Below are 23,322 nucleotides of genomic sequence, written 5' to 3'. Positions count from 1 at the left end.
CGACATGGGTATATATCCTCAAAACAAAATCAAAAGTCAAATAAATATTACCTATCTTTCACTAAATGGTGTGAAATCAATTTAATTATAAAATTCATACATTGCATTCTGACAATGGAAAGCAATATTTTGATAACACTCTCATTAAGTATCTTCAAAATGAAGGAATTACCCAACATTCATACTGTGTTGACACACCCCAACAAAATGGAGCGGCCGAAAGAAAAAATAGACATCTGGTAATTGTGATCAGGTTCCAATTCTCTTTCAAATGCATGTTTCAAAATTATATTGGGGGTGAAGCAGTGCTTACTACAACTTATTTTGTCGATCTAATTCTATCAAGAGTCCTAAATTCAAAATCTCCTATTAAAACACTACAAAAAAAAAGTCCACATTTTTTATGGCATTGGGAAACATCCACTTAAAATACTCAGATGTGGAGCATTTGTAAATGTCCAAACTCATTCTAGAAGCAAACTTGATCCTAGAGCTTTAAAATGTCTCCTTCTTGGATATTTACCAACTCAAAAAGGCTACAAATGCTACAGCCCTCCTACAAAAATAGTCGTCGTCTCTAGGGATGTTACTTTCTTTGAAAATCACAGCTACTATTTGAACATTCATATTCAAGAGGAGAAACCAGAAGAAGGAAGGAACAAGCAGCTAGAAGGAAGGAATAACAACAGCATTCTGTTACAAGGGTAAGGGGGAGGGAGGAAATTTATCTGTTAGGGAAAGGTTTATAAATAGATGTAGGCATTAAAGGATAGGCATGCTTTTATGTAGTGAGAAGAGAGGCCCTTAGGAGAGTTTTAGTCCTCTCGAATAGCTATTGTTTCTTTTCCAGCTCTGTAATTTTCATCAAACAGTAGTTTATTTTCTGGTTCTATTATTGTTCATAAATTGCAGCTTGAACCCTATCAATTGGTATCAGAGCAATAGATTCTCATAACTGAAAAGTAGATAGAAATCAGAGTGGAAGTAATGGTGAAGATGAGACTGGACCAAATTATGGATGTAGCCCAAGAGGTAGAGGACAGGAATTGGGCAATAAAAAGGGCAAGGGAGCCCAAAGAACCTACAAATTTAGCCCAATTTTATTCAAACCAGATCTGTTCCCTATGAGAATTGTGACATTGGGAGAGCAGCCGATTGCCCACGCAGGGAATACACAACCAACACTTCCCTGACTTCCACCTTAAGGACAAAGTCAGTTTGGAAACTGAGGGTATTGATAGACTCCTGTCAGGTTTACCTATTCTAAAAGGAATGAAGAAGTAGCTAGAAGGAAGGAAAAACAGCATTCTGTTACAAGGACAAGTGGGGGGAATTAATCTATTAGGGAAAGGGTTATAAATAGAGGTAGGCATGAAAGGATAGGCAGGCCCTTATGTAGTGAGAAGGGAAACCTTTAGGAGAGTTTTAGCCCTCTTGAATGGCTATTGTTTCGTATTCAGTTCTGTAATTTTCATCAATGAAACAGCAGTTTATTTTCCAGTTCTATTATTGTTCATAAATTGCAGCTATCAAATAATCACATGGAAGATATTGAGCCTATTTCGCCTGCTGAAACTAGGAATGCTGAAACCACATTAAAAATATAAATAGATTATCTGCTGAAATCACTAATTTTATTTCACCAGTTCACTTTTATTGAAACTGAAGCAATATCCAGTCATAAAAAAGAAATATTTATTTAAAAATCTCCTGCAACAACTCTCAATACTACCATTATGGCGTTTGCACAAATTAAAAGAACCAAATTAACTCAGCAAGAAGCATTCGCACTCATGGAGGCGCGCGAGAACTTCCTGGGAGGTAGGGCGTTCATCTGGTTCTGCCCAGCAATCTGGAATAGAAACAAATCAAATTCTAGTTCTAAAGTGGGGCAACACACAGACAAATTAAGTCTAATTGAAATCGACCTGCAATTAACTTGCTCAGTGGACCTTTAGGAATTTCGAGCCTTTGACCATCATTGGCAACAGCATACACTACCTGCTCGTATGCAAGCATTAGCATCAATAGATCTATATTCGGTTTGTTCTTTGTGTATAATCCTTTTAATAAAGTAGAGAGGTTTCACAATACTTACTTGAACAGACGGTACACCGTCCCATGGCCTTTTGAGTGTGCATAGCTCCCACATTATGACACCAAGGCCGAAAATATCGCATTTCTCAGTGAAGGGTTCATTGCGAATAAGTTCTGGAGCCATCCATTCCGGAGTTCCAGCAGAAGAAGAATCCGTCATTGGTGTGGTAGTCAGTACTCTTGACAGCCCAAAATCACCTATCTTTACTGTCCAATGCTTATTCACGAGGCAGTTTGCACTTTTCAGATCACGATGTACTATTTTCATTCGGTGTAAGCACATCAGTCCCCTTAATAAACAGAGACTAGTGAGATTAAAATATAACGGGACGAAACACAAAAACATTATACCAGACTATCGATAAACCCCTTGCCAGCTGAAATTAATCAAAATGTGATGTTTTGACTTTGTTTTGATCTTCAAGGCCATTAAGTTTTCTTTCAAGGCACAATAAGTTAATTAAGAGGTTCGCCTCGAGATGCATAATTCGTGAGATACATTGAAATGCCAAGCCAGAAAAATTTAGAGAGCCCAGCACATTTGAGGAAATAATTCTTTATATAGTAAAATCAGTCTCATCTTCTAGTCAATTGAGTAACCAGATAAATATTTCATTAGACAAAAAATATAAATTGTGCAATATGAAATGGAACAAATTAATTACTGCATGATTTGAAGTGAATTATTTCCGTCGAACACACCGCCTACCCCATCTGTTCAATGTGATTGCCCAGCATCTTATCCAGCCATGAGATTGACAGATTTTATTCATCAGATTAATCAAATTCAAACTAAACCTTATACCTCGCCAAAAGCCCTGTAACAGATTGTGTGCATCGGATATGGGAATCTAATGATCATGCAAACACCTAATCGTCGTTTTTTTGCATTTTTAGGTATGAGAAAAAGACAAAGTTAAATGCTTTGAAATCCATAAAATCAAGCAAAAGAGCATTTATTCACAAGTCAATATGCAATGGAGAACAGAAAAGAGGGATGATATCTGAGCAAACCTGCATATATCACAAAGCATTTTAAGCCTCCTTTGCCAGCTAAGTTTCTTTTTCAGTCCACTTGCATGGATCAGATAATACAGTGATCCCATCTCCATATATTCAGTAACCAAGGACAAGTGAGGAGGCTTTGTACAAGCACCAAGGAATAAAATAACTGCATAAAAAATATCACGCACTTTCTTACCATTTACCAACTCTCCAGGAGAGAAAAAGGAAGTGAAACCCCAAAAGTAATTATGCTACGTGATAACATACATTACTATTTTCAGAAATATTTAGGGATAAGATATTACCATTAGGGTGGCGGATACGGCTGCAAAAGAAGGGGGAAAAAAAGAAGAAAAGGAAATGTTAGGCAACAAATATTATGCTAGTTTCCCATTTTGCGTGCCTGTTGTTGGGGGATGGAGGGATGTTTGTCAATGAAAAAATATTTCTTATGTTTGTCAATGAAAAAATATTTCTTAGTCAAAAAGGCAATAACATCGGCACACCTATTATAAATTACCTCAAGATAGATATTTCATTGCAAAAATCTTCAACATTCTCAACAGTCAGCTCTTGTTCCAGAAACACCTTGATTCCTAACAAATATTATGCTAGTTTCCCATTTTGCGTGCCTGTTGTTGGGGGATGGAGGGATGTTTGTCAATGAAAAAATATTTCTTATGTTTGTCAATGAAAAAATATTTCTTAGTCAAAAAGGCAATAACATCGGCACACCTATTATAAATTACCTCAAGATAGATATTTCATTGCAAAAATCTTCAACATTCTCAACAGTCAGCTCTTGTTCCAGAAACACCTTGATTCCAACTTCTAATCCATTCCAAGTGCCACAGAAAACTTCCCCAAAGAATCCTAGTGTACAAAAGAAAAATATGGGAACTTAGTTTAACAGATGAAAAGAATTAAAGAGGTAAATAGCATGAAAAAATAAAATACAACGTCAAATGGCATGGTTCATTTTAAGACCGGATAGTGTGTTGAATGTGTGTACGGAAATGCATTTAGGGGGATTGCATTTCTTACAGATAATGCTATAATTGGAGACAGGATCAGGATGGCTTACTTAAGAAATATCACAGCCAAGAAAATGATATTCTTGTTCTATCTACTCATAATAATGACTTCCTTGTTTACTCGAGAAGGTTTTCAAGAAAGTTGACGTAAAAAACGAGCTTAATTTGCACAACATTATCTAACCAAAGTGATATTAGGACATCGTAAGTCTCAGGTTATGCTGTGATGATTATATTTTTGTGTGAAAAATATAACTAATCAAATTTTTTGTTCTCATTTTTAATTATGTGTTCAGTGTTTGAATTAACATGTGCACCAATGGGGTCATACAGGCCTTCTGCACTGCTCTTTGATCAGCTAAAGAGTTACAAGACTTCATAATTTCTACCCCATCATTAGTAAGTATTCTGTCTCCTAAAAGAATCAGATTTGACATCATGTATGCAAGTGCGCGTGCATGTGTGTCAGGGAGGGGACGGGCGGAGTGTCAGCATATACGGGCAACCAACGGTAGAACAAACCGGGAATGTATAATAAAGCATTTGGAAATGTGCATTGTTTTCTGATAATGGGGTAAAGTAAATAATAGTGACTTCAATTGATAGAACCCCTATCCTGGCAATGTAGCATGAAAATTATCCGACTTCATTAATCACCGATTATAAAAACATTTCTGAAAGGATTGTTTGTTTGCTAATCGGAAACAAATATAAAGAGAACATACCGATTCCAACACGGGTTCCAATGGTTATTTCAGAAAAATCAATGTTCCATTCTTGAAAGGGTAACAATGGCTTCTTCAGAATCTTTGATGATTCCAGCACTTTATTGAATATTAACATCATATCAGGATTGGCAAATGTTGTACTTGCCTCACCCCTAAGAGAAGCTTGATTGCCAAAACATTGAGGAGATGATGGAAGTGAGATTGCCTTATGTGAACTTATTTGCTTCCCATGAACACCATATTTTATAGGTTTATCACGGTTCCCATCATGGTCATCTGGATTGAACCTTGATAGCTGGAAAGTGAAGCATATGATAGAAAACATTAAACAACGGATAAATTCCAGGAAAAGACTAGACATATCTGGTCATTCGGGAAACTATTAGAAATCTGAATTAATGGTTATAATTGTTAATATTCAATTCACACGAATCCAGATTGAGAACTGTTGTATATTTTATGAAAAATGCAAAGAAAAATTGGTTCAGCAATAGGAGGTATGAGTAAAACACAAAAAAATGTGCAAGTCCATAAAACATGCTATGGAAATCATTTTAGAATAAAACAACATAATTTGACAACAGATATTAACACCAAACAAATTTCTGAAAGCTTGAAATTGTTCAAGTGGACTTGAACAAACTGTCTGGATGCAAAATAATTTCCACGCTCTCAGATGCCCAAAAAAAATAAAAATAAAAAATGAGTAGGACCACATTCTAGGTCATCATCTAAAGGGAAGCCTTTTGATTTGTAAACTAGACAGATAAGAAATTGCCTGGCGCAAGAAATGAACTCTAAGAAAAATTTAACTGTAATGCAAAACAAGACATCAATTTGTGAATTAAAAGAGAAACAAATACTGTAGCACAAATGATTATGTGCAGGATTTCAACATCATTCTTTCAAGGAAAAAAGAAAAAAAATAGAAAAAGCAAGCAGATAAAAGAACATACACTTTCTTGTATATCTGAGCTATCATATTTTTCACTTGTAGAACGTGTTGAATTTATTTGCTCCTTGGGAAGATGATTTTTCTTCAGTGTTTCATTCATTGCTCGAACAGCCCTTGATTCAAGCTCACTATCAATGTTATATGAACCAAAAAAGCAGGTAGAACTACCAAACGTATTTATAAGACTTTACTGCAACCAGGTCAAGAGAAATACATTTGGTGCAAGCCACATCAGCATGTAATCCATGTCAAGAAGTCGTTCAAATGGAAGGACAAACGTAGGATTTTACAACCAAGCCCTTAACACAGTACAATGAAACAAGGCACGAAATAGGAGCGTAAACAGAAGGAAAATTCCATATCATGATACAACCAATTGATTAATTGTCTACTGTTGAAGATCTTAAAAACAATAAATTAATCATGTCTATAACATTTAAAGATGAATAATGCTATATAGCACCAATGGTGCTAGAGCGTCAATTTATATGGTATTATGTGATATATTTTCAATTAAATGTGAAATTATGTGATTCAATTAAGTGTACCTATCATTTAATGATATTTAGTGTCATCTAGACTAGGGTTGTAACATCAGTGGTGCTAAATACCATTACTCTTTAAAGATATTATGGTAGGTAGTCATTTAATAGGGCATTAGAGTTTAGCTAGATTGCTAAGGAACATATTGGTAAAATCCCAAGAGTTATTCATCACTGATAATTATTTCCCCTTATTTGTGCCAAATTTGCCCTTTGTACATGTTTATGCCACCACTCACCTCATTCTTAGTTATTAATTACGCAAGAGTTTTATGCAACTCGCCTCTTCACTTGCAATAGAAGGTTGCAAGTGCAGGATAGTATTGGAGCTTGCCCAACATCAACTAAATAATGGAAACCAAGATGCTTATAAATTATTTCATTGTACAGCGGATTAGAAAAAAAGCAAAAAATAAATCTCAAACAAATTGAGGATGAACTAATGCTGACAAATTCAATTTCTATTTCCATTTTTTTCGAACGAATATCTTCTAGCTTTAACTTCCACCATAGAAATAAAAAATTGAGAAAAGCAAAATTAAGTTTCAACAGAGTCAACCACCTGACAGTATCATCGCCAATCTCCGGTATCATGCTAATACAACGCCGTCTTCTCCTACGGGCATATACTGGAGATGTACCAGCAGACCTGTAATTGGTCGACAAAACGAAAGGCAATAACAGCATTAGAAAGTAGATTTTCTTACTGCATATGGCAAACAAGAAAGAAAAATGAAGAAAAATGTTGATAGGAAATAACAAAGAGAATACATAATTAACTGTGTTCTTAAATGCTACAATACTGAACAAGAGAACTGTCAATTAAATTTTAAAATGTGTTTATTCTGGTAACATGAAATGATAAGGTTTTTCATATAACGATACCCAGACTGTTTTCCTCAGTATTATCTAATAACTTTTCCAAAGCCTTCAAGACCAAGGCAGATATGATAGTTACCATGAACATCTTTCCAAAGATATTAAAAAGACACATTAAGCCAAGTTGCAAACTGAACACATTTTTTTCTAGTAACATGTCAAAGAAGAACTCATTCTCAAGGCCACGCCACACTTCAAATTTAACAGATTCTTCCAGGCCCATGTAGCCTTTACCCAAAAGAGGTACTTAGTCCTACTCTGTAGAGGCCATAAAAAAATCACGATAAAAACTCCCAACGGATGGTAATTCCTCTTGAATTATAAATGCATTTAACAATTGAAGAAATGCTGATAGAGTTGGGAAAATGTAAGCTTTCCACACACACACACACACAAAAAGAAAAAAAAGGATAAAATATACACAACTGAATTCTACGAACCAGAATATGCAAATAAAACCAAAAGAATATATTAGGAAAGGTGGCATCCATATCATAGGACTGAATTCAAAAAAGTGTCAAAATAAGACATCGTGGTGGTGAGACAGCACCCTATAGAAAAAGGACGTGTTCAGCATGGACCACAATCTACCGTTTTCAAATGCATATTGCATCAAAGACAAAGATATTGAGAATTATTAAATGATAACAAAGTAAGAACCTTGATGCATTGAGGTCATTGTTGTACTCCCTGAAGGAAACCCTGCAACCACCAAGCAAAGATCTCCCATGTCCTTGAAAGAAAGGATGCTCAGGACTGGAAAAGCAATTTAAAAATTGAAAATCGACACAAAAAATGAGGAAAATTTGAATTGCATGGAAAAATCTGAAAGTGGGAGATTATAATGGAAAGAAAATATTGTTGAAGATTTCAAGAATATTATGAAAAAATTCCTAAAATCAGGGATTTATTTCCTTTCTTAGGTCTGTAGTTTGGAAAGTTATGTATAAAATGTAACACAACAGATGGAAAAGCTATGTATGCATTTTCACAATTCACCATGATTTGTAACATGGTATCAGAGCCTTGTTAGGGTTCTCAAAATTTCCACTCCATTATACCATTTTATCTTGCAGTATTTTTCTTCTTCCATTATTACTGCAGAATATTTTGTTTGGAATTACAGCCCCTCTTCATTCCATTCGCAAACAGAAATGTCAGACTAATCATCTTTCTCCACATACCCGTTCAAACATTTCTCCTTTCAGAATGATAATCCTACCCTTCAAATTGGCAAAACCTGACGGTACTAATTTTCTTGAGTGGTCCCAATCTCCAAAATCATTTCTTGAAAGCAGAAGCAAGATGGATTTTGTTACTGGAGCAATCACAGAGCCGAAGGAGACAGATCCTAAATATGCCACACGGGAAGCCGAGAACTCAGCTGCTATGCCTCAATTGTTAAACTCATTGCAATCTGAAATCAGTAAAGGTTTGGGGCTTCTACAACAGTGAAAGAAACTTGGGATGCTGTAAATTAGAGTTACACAAAAATTGGGTTGCTGTACAGATTTTTGAACTGAATTTACAGATACACTATACCAGACAAGGTACTTTGACTGTTACTCAATATTATAATACTATGAGAAGTTTATGGCTGGAATTGGATATGTATCAGGCCAATAGATATGGAGTCTACTGGAGATGGTGTGAAATTGAGGAAATTTCTGGAGTTTGAAAAAGTTTTGATTTGCTTGGTGGCCTTAATCCAGAACTTGATCAAGTGAAAGGTCAAATATTGGGCAAGGATCATCTTCAATCTTTAAACGAGGTCCATGCTTATGTGAAAGGATAAAACAGTAGAAGAAATGTTATGTGACAAAATTCTGTCAGCATGGAAAATCTAATGTAGCTAATAATTCTGCCCTAGCTGCTGCCATAAATAATTCAGCTTCAATCTTGGGGATGCCAAAAACTGAAGTGAAGAAGACTAACAAAAAACATTGGTTTGACTATTTCAATTAACTTTGGCACACTAGGGATAAGTGCTGTAAACTTACTCCACATTTAGCCTGTAAAGAAGGGAAACCAAATAATAGAAGTGGACAAGTCTATCAAGCTGCTGTTAATATTGGAGCCTCACAAGATTTACCAACTACTAGAACTGGGCTTAGCATGTAATATATTGGAAAGCTAAAGAATCTTCTCAATCAGCTGGAACCACAAGTACTTGCCCAAGGACTGAAAAATCCTTCTTTTTCCTTTGGCCAAACTCATAATATCCAAGCCCTTAGTGCCTTTAATTGTCATTCGTCTAACACTTGGATTGTAGATTCAGTTGCCTCCGATCATATGACTAGTGATTCCAGGTTATTTTCAATTTATTCCACTCATTTTGGTAAAGAAAAAGTTAAAATTGCTGATGGGAATTTCTGTTCTACAGTTGGTCAAGGAACTATACGCATTTCATCTAGTTTATTCCTAAAATCTGTCTTACAAGCACCAAATCTGTCCTTAATTTGCTAACCATTAAAAAAGTGAAAAATGAACTAAACTGCAATGTCCTCTTCATTCTTTGGGTATTTTTTCAGGAGAGTGTAACAGGAAGGATGATAGGTCATGCTGCGGAAAAGAATGGACTCTACCTTCTTCAACCATCTATGAAAGATAGCAAAATTGGTTCTCCTAACGTCCTCCAGGACTCGTGAGAATAAATATCAAATCTGGCTTTGGCATAAAAGATTGGGTCACCTCAATTTACCCATTCGAAAACATTTTTTCCTAGTTTGGTTAAGCAAATGTACATAACTTGAATTTTGAAGTTTGTGAACTTGCAAAACATCGTCATTGGACCTTTTCCTCTCAGTAATAAAAGGTAAAGCATTCCTTTAAGGTTTGGTGCCTTTCTCGTGTAATTAACATATCAAGTGCACGATAGTTTGTTACTTTTATATATGATTGAATAAGAACGACATGGGTATATATCCTCAAAACAAAATCAAAAGTCAAATAAATATTACCTATCTTTCACTAAATGGTGTGAAATCAATTTAATTATAAAATTCATACATTGCATTCTGACAATGGAAAGCAATATTTTGATAACACTCTCATTAAGTATCTTCAAAATGAAGGAATTACCCAACATTCATACTGTGTTGACACACCCCAACAAAATGGAGCGGCCGAAAGAAAAAATAGACATCTGGTAATTGTGATCAGGTTCCAATTCTCTTTCAAATGCATGTTTCAAAATTATATTGGGGGTGAAGCAGTGCTTACTACAACTTATTTTGTCGATCTAATTCTATCGAGAGTCCTAAATTCAAAATCTCCTATTAAAACACTACAAAAAAAAAATCCACATTTTTTATGGCATTGGGAAACATCCACTTAAAATACTCAGATGTGGAGCATTTGTAAATGTCCAAACTCATTCTAGAAGCAAACTTGATCCTAGAGCTTTAAAATGTCTCCTTCTTGGATATTTACCAACTCAAAAAGGCTACAAATGCTACAGCCCTCCTACAAAAATAGTCGTCGTCTCTAGGGATGTTACTTTCTTTGAAAATCACAGCTACTATTTGAACATTCATATTCAAGAGGAGAAACCAGAAGAAGGAAGGAACAAGCAGCTAGAAGGAAGGAATAACAACAGCATTCTGTTACAAGGGTAAGGGGGAGGGAGGAAATTTATCTGTTAGGGAAAGGTTTATAAATAGATGTAGGCATTAAAGGATAGGCATGCTTTTATGTAGTGAGAAGAGAGGCCCTTAGGAGAGTTTTAGTCCTCTCGAATAGCTATTGTTTCTTTTCCAGCTCTGTAATTTTCATCAAACAGTAGTTTATTTTCTGGTTCTATTATTGTTCATAAATTGCAGCTTGAACCCTATCAATTGGTATCAGAGCAATAGATTCTCATAACTGAAAAGTAGATAGAAATCAGAGTGGAAGTAATGGTGAAGATGAGACTGGACCAAATTATGGATGTAGCCCAAGAGGTAGAGGACAGGAATTGGGCAATAAAAAGGGCAAGGGAGCCCAAAGAACCTACAAATTTAGCCCAATTTTATTCAAACCAGATCTGTTCCCTATGAGAATTGTGACATTGGGAGAGCAGCCGATTGCCCACGCAGGGAATACACAACCAACACTTCCCTGACTTCCACCTTAAGGACAAAGTCAGTTTGGAAACTGAGGGTATTGATAGACTCCTGTCAGGTTTACCTGTTCTAAAAGGAATGAAGTAGCTAGAAGGAAGGAATAACAGCATTCTGTTACAAGGACAAGTGGGCGGAATTAATCTATTAGGGAAAGGGTTATAAATAGAGGTAGGCATGAAAGGATAGGCAGGCCCTTATGTAGTGAGAAGGGAAACCTTTAGGAGAGTTTTAGCCCTCTTGAATGGCTATTGTTTCGTATTCAGTTCTGTAATTTTCATCAATGAAACAGCAGTTTATTTTCCAGTTCTATTATTGTTCATAAATTGCAGCTATCAAATAATCACATGGAAGATATTGAGCCTATTTCGCCTGCTGAAACTAGGAATGCTGAAACCACATTAAAAATATAAATAGATTATCTGCTGAAATCACTAAAAACAGCCACCTTTAGAAATGTGTTTCTTCACGGTGACCTTGAAGAAGGTGCGTATGTGGATGTATCAGTTGGTTTTGAGGAACTAATAACCGAAAATAAATTGCATGGTTTGAAAAATGCTATTTATGAGGTGAAACGATCTCCAAGAGCATGGTTTGGGAGATTTACCAAGTTCGGTAAAAAGGAAATATTATCATAGTCAAGTAGACCATACCCTATTCACAAAACACTCCATGGATGTGAAAGTTTCTGCCGTGATAGTCTATGTGGATGACATCATCTCAACTTGAAATAACAGAGAAAAGAAGATCAGCTTAAAATCTCGCTTGACATGAGAATTGAAATAAAAAACATGGAAAAACTAAAATATGTCTTGAGTATTAAGGTAGCACAAACAAAGGAAGGAATATTGATATCTTAACACAAGAATATAACTGATTTTCTTAAGGAAACAGGGACGCTGGGATGTCGATCAGCTGAAACACTGGTTGAGCAAAAGTTATTGACAATGGGAGTGTAAATAACTAATGGTGGACCAGGACCTATATCAAAGGTTAGTAGGAAATTGATATATCTTTCACTTACAAGACCAGATATTGCATACTCTGTAAGTGATGTCTCTTTTTATGAACAATCCTTACAAACCACATTTATCAGATCAGTTGTTATCTAAAAGGTACCTCTGAAATGGGAATTTTATTACAAAAGACTTAAATGCTGAAGCTTCCACAGATGCTATTGGGCAGGAGATCTACTACACACTATTGTACACTAGTAAGAGGGAATCTTGTAACTTGTAGGAGTAAACAGCAAGCTGTTGTAGCGAGGTCAAGTACAGAAGCAAAATTTGGAGCCATAGCACTTGGAATTTGTGAACTTCTCCTTACTGATTTGAAGTAGGATATCATAGGACATATAGGGTCATATCGTACAATAAGGTAGCACAGCATAGCTACAATCCTATATGAAAGGGGATCGGATTGATTTCTATGCGTGTTCATTGTTTCTGGACGAACAGCCATTTGAACGCCAAATTGGGGAAGACCCATATGCTTAGTAGATGCGCCATACTAAGTAGTGTCCTGTGGTGGTGGTCGGCGATCATGGGTCAAACTACCGTTGCCGGAAAATGGCTTTGTTGGCCGCGAGTTCGATGACTCGAAAATTGGTTGTAGATCTCAATTTTTTGGGTTGTTTGCTGTAATTGGAACATGTATGGATGCATATTGGTGAGCTTGAGTAGCCTGTGGGTTGTATGGAACATAGGCATCCATGGATTTTGTCGAACTTGTAACAATACCGTGCATGAGAGGCGATTTTTTGGCAAAATTTGGCTCGATTTTGCTGGGATTTGGGGCTGGAATTTGCATGGGGATGTTAGGGTTGATGAGAAGATGGTGGTGGTGTTAAAATCCAGTGGCCTTGGTGTCGGAAATTGGGTTCCATGGTTGTTGGCACCTACATTGAAAATTTTGTATATATTTGTCACTGATTTGTAATTTTTTCAAAATTGGGCTGTGGTTGTAATTAGTTATTTATTGTTTTCTTTCTTTTCTTTTTGTTTTATTTGAATGGAGGGTAAAATTATCCAAAATTAATGAAAATGACGTTCAGCGCTAAGAAATGTGGAAATAGGGGCAAAAATACCAAAAAAATGAAAGGTATGGATGTTTTTTACAATAGACATAAAAGGTGGGAACGTTTTGTGCCAATTACCCTTATGTATAAATATGTAATACGACATATGGACAAGATATGCTTGCATTAGTAAATATTATTAGAAAATGAACCAAAATGTGAAAAGAAAGTTCATCATAAGTCATAATAATACAACAGTTACACAATCGAAAGAAATAAATGAAAAAACTTTCCTTATCGATTAATCAAAAAGAACATAAACACTGAAATGGGTTGGTGTATAGCAAAATCAAATCAAGTAGAGAAAAAAAATTATATGGAAAAATATAATGGTTGTCATTGCTAGTACGCACACAGCGGATGCCATGTCATGCAATTCCACATTCATCTCGCATAGAACAACTTTCACTTCTCATTTGTTGTAATGAGAATTGGCAAATGAAAGTCAAATGTGACGAGTTAACAAAAATCAAGCTATTTTGGAAATTTTAGGTAGCAATAAGATCTGACCCCACACCACCCCCGTGCTGGACAACATTGCATAGAATCCATGAAACTAGAAGAGTTAGCTAAAGAAGGTCTGTATTTACTTCTATATACAAATTTCTTTTTATCTTTTCGTCCAACCTAGTTGATGGCTTGTGTTGTTTTCTCCAAATGAAACTATTCTGCCATGGATTTTCCCACTTCTCTTGTAGCCATTGTGATCTGTCTCTACAACTTAAAAAATATGGGTTTTTCCTCTTGGATCAAGCTCAGGTAGATTACAAATATCAAAGTTTTAGAGAAGTACTGCAAAATTTAGATCATTCCAATCATTTTCCACATGATTCCAATTACAAGTCTCACACTAGCACTTTTCTATCAAAATTATGACTTCCAGTTATATAGCATTTAAAAAAAGGGGGAAGAAGAATAAGAATAAGTTTTCATGCAAATATAAATAAAACCTTGAACTGGCTGTCCTTTGTTCAGCAATATCTTTCTTCCGGCTGTGCCGCCAAAACGAATTTGCTACATTCGGTTCACTGTGGGGTAAACTGTAAGAACAGGTTTTATTAGTTGGAAACTAGAATACTTAATCTCTCTAGAAAAAGCTAAAAGCCTATACAAATATAAAGAATAAAAACACCAATTCAATGCGGTTCCACTTAAATACAAATATCATTGTTTTCATTTGTGTATGATCCATCAGGATTCAAGGTTTCTTTAATGCATTGTTGTTGTCCTCAAAGATGAGCTGCAAGTATTCATTACTGTTTCGACCTTATAATGATATGAGGTCTGAAGAATGAGTTACCAGATTCTCATAGAGCTAGAGAAAAGAAACAAATCTTAAACCTAATGTGCCTCTTATTGAAGCCAGTGAGTTGTTGTTTCCAAAGCCCCAGATTATACAGCTTAAAATACAGGTTCTTACCCTTCAACATCTGCTCGATCTGAAATGCTACAGAGAGGACTGCTTGGTTCAGTAGGTGAATCATATGAGTTATTTTCGGCAGAGTCACTCTCGCCCGTAGGGAGATGAGTGAGAAAAAGTGCCTCTGCAGAGCTTGGTATCAGCTTGCCCGGAAAATGCACAAGATCAACCAAGTGTTCTACAGAATTCAAAACAACTATGACAGACATGTGCTTGAATGAATCTGCTTGTTCCATTACTCCTTCTCTAGGTAAACCCTGAGAACGGGGAACAAAAAAAGGCAAAAGGACAAATAAAAACAAAGATATTGGTTAATAGCTGAAATGTACTTAGAATCCACATAAATAGTCCACAGTTTGGAAACCAAGTTTTGGCAATCATAGGACAAGGGAAAAGAATATATATATGTAACTCCAAAGAAATCAAAAACCTACCACCATGAGCCTACTATCAAGACCTACAGTATTAGCAAGAACTTTGAATAAAATTGCCCGAGAATGACATGAACCATGCTTGATATGACCCAGCATACGGATGCCATAATTATCCAATGCATGGGAAACTTCTTCAAGTGAACCTTCTACATGATCCAAACCAAATTTTGGTTTCTTGTGAAAGTCGCAAACCTGGAAAAAAATAATAATAATAATACCTATCAGTCAAAAGCCAAAAAACCTTAATTTCTAGATGGCACGAAGACTGTTAGCCATAGCTTATTGGTGCAGTAGACAGCCTTCTGTATTTTATTACTTGCTAAGCATTTTGAAACTACATACTTCTTGCTTTCAGCTTCTAATTGAGCAATCCAAAATCAAACAGCCATGTGCTAGATTTCTACAGGCTAACTACGATAATAAAAGACGAAACCATTTGAACGATTTAATAAAACATGTTTGGAAAGTAATTAATTGGTTATCACTTTTGGTCAAATATAGTTTTATCTACGTATTTCTTAGAACCCACAACTACTACCACTTATTATCGACACATTATGTAGGACCTATAGCTCATAATCACGTAAATATTAATTTAATCACTTCCCAAAAATGCATAAAAGATTAGGAACTATTCCCCAACTGCGCCATAATAACTTGAATAAAGAAACAACTATTGAAGTGAAAATGAGGAAGTACCCAGTATAGAATACTAAATATTAAAGTAAAAGGCGACACATAAAACAAAACAAGTGCCAAATATTTTTCATTCTTTTCGTTTTATTTTGAAAAATAAAGAAGAAGACAACATGACAACAATTATGTACCTTTCCAAAACATTAAATAAAAAAATCAAGCATCAACTCGTTTTGGCATTAAAACTTACAATTATTTCCCCTAATCCAAGAGAAAAATCTAATGATGGCACACTTGGAGGCACCGTGTACTCAAGAAAATCTAAATTCATTGGTACATAGTCTTTAACATTGTGAACAATCTTCTTAAGATTCATCATTTTTCTACTCTTTGATATATGATCTCAATTAAACATCACACACCCTTCTCTTCCAAGAAAGCATTAGTCAAACCAGCTTCAGTTCACCACTACTTCATTCTAGGTGATATGTCAGGATCTCATTATGCCTAGAATGGATCCAGAACATTCAGTGAATCATTTAGCTGATGCAAATTACAGCTTTACATAGTTATATTATCTCCATTCAATAAGCCAGTTAGCCTTTTATGATTCAAATCATGGACATAAACCTAATGATCTTCCTTCCCTGTAAGCATAAAAATGATAATTCGTAGCACATTTTACTATTTGATGAGTTAGGCATATTTTGAATTGTTAAAACTTCAGTAACTAGTAATCCATGCAATTTCTTTACCAGTAATCTGGTAATAATGACATCGTACAAAATAACTGGTATATCAGATTCAGTACCAAAGAAAAAAGATAGGAACAACAGGTTTAAGAGAGGATGAGAAGAATCATGTCCTCATCTTTTCACAAAAAAAAATAAAATAAAATAAATAATAAATAAAAAATCAAGAGAGAAAATTATGCACCAAAATGAAAGAATTAAATAACAAAGGTACCAGGAAATCGCACCAATCCAGCTATTTTCTTGATCATGGCAGTAGGACTTGAATTCAATCCCTTCACCAAAGTGACTGCCAGCTGCTTCAACATGGAAAGCTTCTTATCTTTACGTGTATCGACAACAATCACACTGGGCCTAAGCCCCTCAGTCTCCAAAGTATTAAGCTCATCTAAGGAGGGAATAGTGTCAAAAAGCTCCTTGAATCTTCTTTCCTACAGCACATGGAGCATCATACAGCAACTAAAACTGCTACAAGTAAACTACACCATAACATTACAACTTTGAAGACCATCATTTCATGCAACCAGAAGTTAGTACAGGAATTTAATGTATACACTGTGGGCAGAAAATAATGCACAACTCAGAAGAGAGAGAATTATAGTCATTGACAGTCAACAACATCATTACATATAATCTTTAAAAAAGATAAAGAGAAAGGACGAAAATCTCTAGAAATTGCAAGGCTAAATTTCTAACAAATAGGAGCCCATAAACCAACATTTCCTTTTGGGGGAAAATCCATACGGATAGAAGAGAATAAAAACTAGAGCAGAACAAACGGTAAAAAGATGAATATTCAAAACAAGTCTTTTATCCACATAAATCCCAGTTAAATGGACATGTCCCGTCCCATTAGAGAAAATACTTAAATATAATTGAGGACTATCAAGTACTTGCTACATATTAATAGCAGTTTAATAAACTTACAGGAGTCACAAAATAGAAACCATCAGGAATCGGTTCAGCAAGCTTTCCAGTGTCCCACAGGGTCTGCGATGCTCTCTGAAATGCTGAACTCCCAAGGTCTTGTTCAGTTCTCAATCCATTAGAATTTGAGGTTTCTTCTGAAGAACTCAGAGAAATCAGCTGCAGTTTCTCAATAAGACCAGATTGACACCACAGGGCATTAGGAGGTGGTCTATCAAGCCCCATATCATCATTTTTCTCCTCCATATTTTTTCAAATTCTAGATACAATATCATGTTTGCCAACTTTTAACATGGATGAGAAGCGTAGCCAAAAAGAACCCCCAAAGAAAAGGCTCATAAACAGCTGCACTTATGACCTAGCATATAAATCATAAAATCAGCAAATTTAAGAAGCTGAAAGTGTAATTGAGAGAATACTACAATATAAAGAAAACATTTATTTATTGTCTTCATGGGTTCAAACTTTATCTTCACCAATATACATTTTTCCATCCCGAAGTCAATATACTTCGGTTTCTTATGAAAGAAAATGGTTGGGAATGAGAGAACCTAAATATTATGAAAATCTTCACAAAACAAACAATTTTGTTTCCTAGGTCCATGCATAACTTCTGAAATTTAGAGAGAGATCTTCCACACTACCTATATTTCTGAAAGTTCAAATGATTGAAAACTTAATTTTCTCAATAAAATAATTTTCCTTCCCAATGATATTTAGAAACAAGAGAGCTTGATAAAATAAATAATTAATTAATTAATTAAAAAAAAGAAAGAAAGAAGAAGAAGAAGCAATCGTATTTAATTTCCTTGCTGTGTACATCTAATATTTATCCCAAAACCTTGATTCCAGCCTATGTAAATACCAATGAAGTGGTTAGTAATGTAATTATTTCCGTTAACTATACACCCAATATGTGTATCCATAAACCAAGCCCCAGAGGTTGACTCCTGAATCGTCATCACTATCAAACATCCTCTTCAAATATACTCCATCTAATGGTGGTCGCCACCTGCCAGTTCTCAACCCACTGCCAACTCTTCCACTAAAAAGTGCGACTTCTTCCCAGCTATATACTAAATTACTCATAGCTCTCCAATAAATGAACAAGAATAGAAAAAAAAATAGTAGTTTGAATCCAATTATTAAAATCAATCTTACAGTATTCAATTCCTAGCGTATACATGTATGTAAAAGTAATCACTAATAATTACTAGGCCGAGGAATCAATTCAAGAAAAATGTGAGCCAATGGATTGAGACATCGATTAATAAATAACACCGAAACAAGTAACAAGAAAACAGTCAAATGTTACCATATAGAACATATCGCTGATAAATGGGTGAAAAATAGCTAATCAAATTTGGAAAAATAATCTCAAAATTCAATATCCTCAGCCACGGTAATAATTGAATCGATCTGCATGAGAACATAATGTGCGTGTATGCATATGTAAGGAAGTGTACCAGAAAATCCCGTGCTGAACTCTTTGAATGACTCTTCCAGTTCGAGCCATGGAATCGGAATCTGAGTTTTATAAATTTGAAAGGAAAGAAATGATTTTAGAATCATGTGTTGAGTGGGTGATTAAGAGATGATGGTCCTTTTACAGAGAAAGCGATTGTGGAAGCTTCGTGCCAAAAGGGTTCCGAGGTGAAGCCGTGAGGGGTGAGGGATTTAAAACTATGAGCAAAAGTGTCCTAAATGTACAATCCAGGATGAGAACAAAGTCAAAAAGGAGGACAAAGATGTTCTAAAAGTACAATCACCTTCTTCAATCTTCTCTTTGAGATCCAAATTTAGCGTAGGGGTTGACTTTATTGTTGTGAATTTCCTCTTTCCTACTTTGTTTCCCTTTCCCTCATTTAATTCAATGGTACAATAATATTCTCATGAGTACATTTATTTATAAATGAATAATGCTATTTGCAGGCATTCAGTATCATATTACCCCTACATAATATACATGTGACGATTAGTGATTTAATATATAAATCAAGAAAAACCTATCACATTAATAGATTAAATCACAAATCGTCATATTGGATGGCATATAAGATGACTATCGCAGTGAGTTATAAGCCCGTTTGGTAACAATCCTTCCCCCCAAAAAGTCAAATTTTTTATCGTTATTCACTATTCCAGCTGTCATTTTTTACTTCTTCACTCACAGGTAAGACCTACTTTTTTTCTAACGATCAAAAAAATCAATTCTCATAATCACTACCGAACAAACCCTGAATAACATTACTCTTTATAAATGTATTCGACAAAGGGAATTAAGTACTTATTTTTGAACTGGTCAAATTTTAACTTTAAAAGCATATTTTATGTAGAATTTGTCTAGTGGTACATAATGGGGTGTACCGAATGGTGTACAGCCCATTCACATGGGTGTGGAACCCATGTGAAAGAAAAGATATTTTATTCGCGTGGATCTCTCGTCCATGTGAGTGGAGTGTACACCATTAGATACACCCCGATGTACCACTAACAAAACCATTTTATGTAATCCAATCTTTTTGGGCATAAGCTATGGCCGAAGACATTATGCTAAGGGGATGTCTGTCTGGACTTTGACGCATAGCATCGTCCTTCACTTCCGTCCAAAAGGGATTCCTAAGTGTTGCATTGAATATTGGCCTCTTGTACGCCTTAGTTACTTTCTTTGCCAAAAAATCTTCGACAAGTATTTATTGACTCCACGAGAAAATAGTTACACATTTCATTGATTTTAAAGTGTGTTTTTAGACCCTTTTTTTTTATTGTATAGGACAATAGTAGTTAAGTTTTCTTTTAGATACTAAGCTCGTGTTTGATGTAGCTAAAAATCAATTTTTTTAATAGATTTTTATAAAAGTTGATAAAATATTAAATTGAAAAGTTAATTAAGGTTATGTTCCCATTTACTTTCTTTGCCAAAAAATCTTCGACAAGTATTTATTGACTCCACGAGAAAATAGTTACACATTTCATTGATTTTAAAGTGTGTTTTTAGACCCTTTTTTTTTATTGTATAGGACAATAGTAGTTAAGTTTTCTTTTAGATACTAAGCTCGTGTTTGATGTAGCTAAAAATCAATTTTTTTAATAGATTTTTATAAAAGTTGATAAAATATTAAATTGAAAAGTTAATTAAGGTTATGTTCCCATTTTTCAAAAATTATTTTTTTAAAAACTCATTTTTAACTACATATTATTTTATAAAATAATTTTTTCCGTACTTTTCAACTCCACATTCTTCAACAAATACTATTTAAAAATACATTTTGACCCAAACATGAGGCTCAAACAAGGGCTAATTATTGACTCGGAACTATAACTGATACTAAGTTTAAACAGTACAATGTAATTGCATTTATAATTTTATAAACAGTGAATTGTAAATCAAAGTACTCAACTATGTGTTCACGAGAGAACCCAACATTTATTGCCTTGATAGTTATGCATTTTTATACATAAAAGTTTGATTGGTAAAGTTTGTTGGACGAAACTATCAGTGGCCATCCCCAAATGTAAATTCTCATTAAAATAATTATTTTTAGCAAGATTTTAATTATATCAAATGGGAGCAGAGTGTACTACTTCTAATAAACAAAAGACAATTGCTTAAGTAAAATATAAATAATATTGTAGAAAGTAAAAGTATTTGTTTGTTTTTTTTAATTTCACATTCATTTCAAAGGACAATGACTGTGATAGAAAGACTGCACTCAATTTATCGTCATTTAATGAGTCTAAGGGCAGTGAGTTGACAATTGTCGTGCCCTGCAAGTGATCATGCACGCTGCAGTCCCTCGGGGCACATCCGAGTTGGTGGAACAATTGCATTGGTGGGCTCACAAATCAAGTGTGGAGGGTTCGATTCCTAAAAGGCAGCATCTTGGAAGGGGGAATTATCTCGAAGACAAGGTGCTCGAAGGCAGTGGAGAGGGCCCTCTTTGGGGAAGAAGTAAAAGCCATGCAGGAACCTGGGAGCCAATAAGGGCACAACCCACGATTAACTTCCTCAAGCTAATGAGGGGCCGGAGGCTTGAGGTCCAGGATTTAGTCTGGCGAAGTTGGGATATCTGGGTATCAAAAAAAAAAGTGATCATGCACGCTGCAGCAGTAGATGACAATTTAGGCTTTAGCCCAACTTGGTTAAAATCAGATAGTTCTAACAATATGATTTGGAAGTATTCAAAAACAATAATATTTGTACGAGGTTGGATTACAATGTTAAAAAGGTTGAACCCCAACCTTGAGGCATCGCCCCATCTCTGGAGTATCGTGAGTGAGGTAAATCGCGTGATGTGCTCCAATAAGTCAGGGAACAAGAGCTTACCCACAAGAGCGAATCCAGGACTGCGACTCAACTAGAGCGGCCGTTGATCGTTGACCGTTGACTGTCGATAGTTAACGGCTGTATAACGATATCGTTTATTAATATTAAAAATTCTTCGATCTGTATGTAAATATACTAAAACGTAAAAATCGTATATTTATATCATATTATATTTCAACACAATCTGAAATAATATAAATTACATGATACATAAGACTTCTTTGTGTTATCAATGCTTAACAAATCGTTTGCTTGATTAAAAGTAGTTGAGAGCTTAGATACACCACTATAAGAACTAGATTGAAATTCAGTTGAAAAAATCATTCTATAATTAGTATGAGAATTGAACGTTAATTAAAGATTAAACGTAATTAGAATTAATTTTAAAATATAATTAAAGTTTCAATTTCCAATTCTCAACACCAATTCATCACAAATTATAAATTCCCCAATTTCTCATTTTTTAATTTTTATGAATCACATGTTCACATTTCACAATACCTAAATTAATTTTTAATATCACAATTCACAATAAAAAAATTCTCAAATAACATATAAATTAAAATTCAATACTCATAAGTTATTTCTTATAAATTATTGAAGCATAAAATATTTAAAACGACAAAAATCAAAAATGATAATAATGATAAATAAAAAATAACTCTCCTNTGTACCGAATGGTGTACAGCCCATTCACATGGGTGTGGAACCCATGTGAAAGAAAAGATATTTTATTCGCGTGGATCTCTCGTCCATGTGAGTGGAGTGTACACCATTAGATACACCCCGATGTACCACTAACAAAACCATTTTATGTAATCCAATCTTTTTGGGCATAAGCTATGGCCGAAGACATTATGCTAAGGGGATGTCTGTCTGGACTTTGACGCATAGCATCGTCCTTCACTTCCGTCCAAAAGGGATTCCTAAGTGTTGCATTGAATATTGGCCTCTTGTACGCCTTAGTACACCATTAGATACACCCCGATGTACCACTAACAAAACCATTTTATGTAATCCAATCTTTTTGGGCATAAGCTATGGCCGAAGACATTATGCTAAGGGGATGTCTGTCTGGACTTTGACGCATAGCATCGTCCTTCACTTCCGTCCAAAAGGGATTCCTAAGTGTTGCATTGAATATTGGCCTCTTGTACGCCTTAGTTACTTTCTTTGCCAAAAAATCTTCGACAAGTATTTATTGACTCCACGAGAAAATAGTTACACATTTCATTGATTTTAAAGTGTGTTTTTAGACCCTTTTTTTTTATTGTATAGGACAATAGTAGTTAAGTTTTCTTTTAGATACTAAGCTCGTGTTTGATGTAGCTAAAAATCAATTTTTTTAATAGATTTTTATAAAAGTTGATAAAATATTAAATTGAAAAGTTAATTAAGGTTATGTTCCC

At 34.9% G+C, this 23,322-nt stretch overlaps 1 protein-coding gene across 4 annotated transcripts; it reads right to left on the bottom strand.

The window, feature by feature from the left end:
- Positions 1-1,634: 1,634 nt before the first annotated feature.
- On the bottom strand, positions 1,635-19,369 carry LOC111412167 (serine/threonine-protein kinase EDR1-like). 4 transcript variants are annotated; one of them, XM_023042962.1, is made up of 17 exons: positions 19,053-19,359; positions 17,587-17,944; positions 16,887-17,090; positions 15,272-15,463; positions 14,838-15,094; positions 14,368-14,457; positions 7,901-7,996; positions 6,924-7,010; positions 5,821-5,932; positions 4,862-5,159; positions 3,920-3,975; positions 3,623-3,690; positions 3,408-3,427; positions 3,112-3,268; positions 2,099-2,387; positions 1,929-2,001; positions 1,635-1,852 (listed from the first exon to the last, which is right to left on the bottom strand). In XM_023042962.1, exons 2-17 carry the CDS (start codon positions 17,830-17,832, stop codon positions 1,767-1,769), a joined length of 2,331 nt encoding a protein of 776 aa, XP_022898730.1. In that variant the 5' UTR covers positions 17,833-17,944; positions 19,053-19,359; the 3' UTR covers positions 1,635-1,766. The 4 variants fall into 4 exon arrangements, 3 of the variants coding, with proteins under 3 accessions (XP_022898730.1, XP_022898729.1, XP_022898731.1); XM_023042961.1 differs by lacking the exon at positions 3,623-3,690 and having other exon boundaries at positions 3,852-3,975; positions 19,053-19,357; XM_023042963.1 differs by lacking the exons at positions 3,623-3,690; positions 7,901-7,996 and having other exon boundaries at positions 3,852-3,975; positions 19,053-19,357.
- Positions 19,370-23,322: the final 3,953 nt, after the last annotated feature.

This window comes from Olea europaea, chromosome 16 (genome assembly GCF_002742605.1).
Source record: "Olea europaea var. sylvestris chromosome 16, O_europaea_v1, whole genome shotgun sequence".
Taxonomy (NCBI): Eukaryota; Viridiplantae; Streptophyta; class Magnoliopsida; order Lamiales; family Oleaceae; genus Olea; species Olea europaea.
This window is presented reverse-complemented; position numbering and strand designations above follow the sequence as displayed.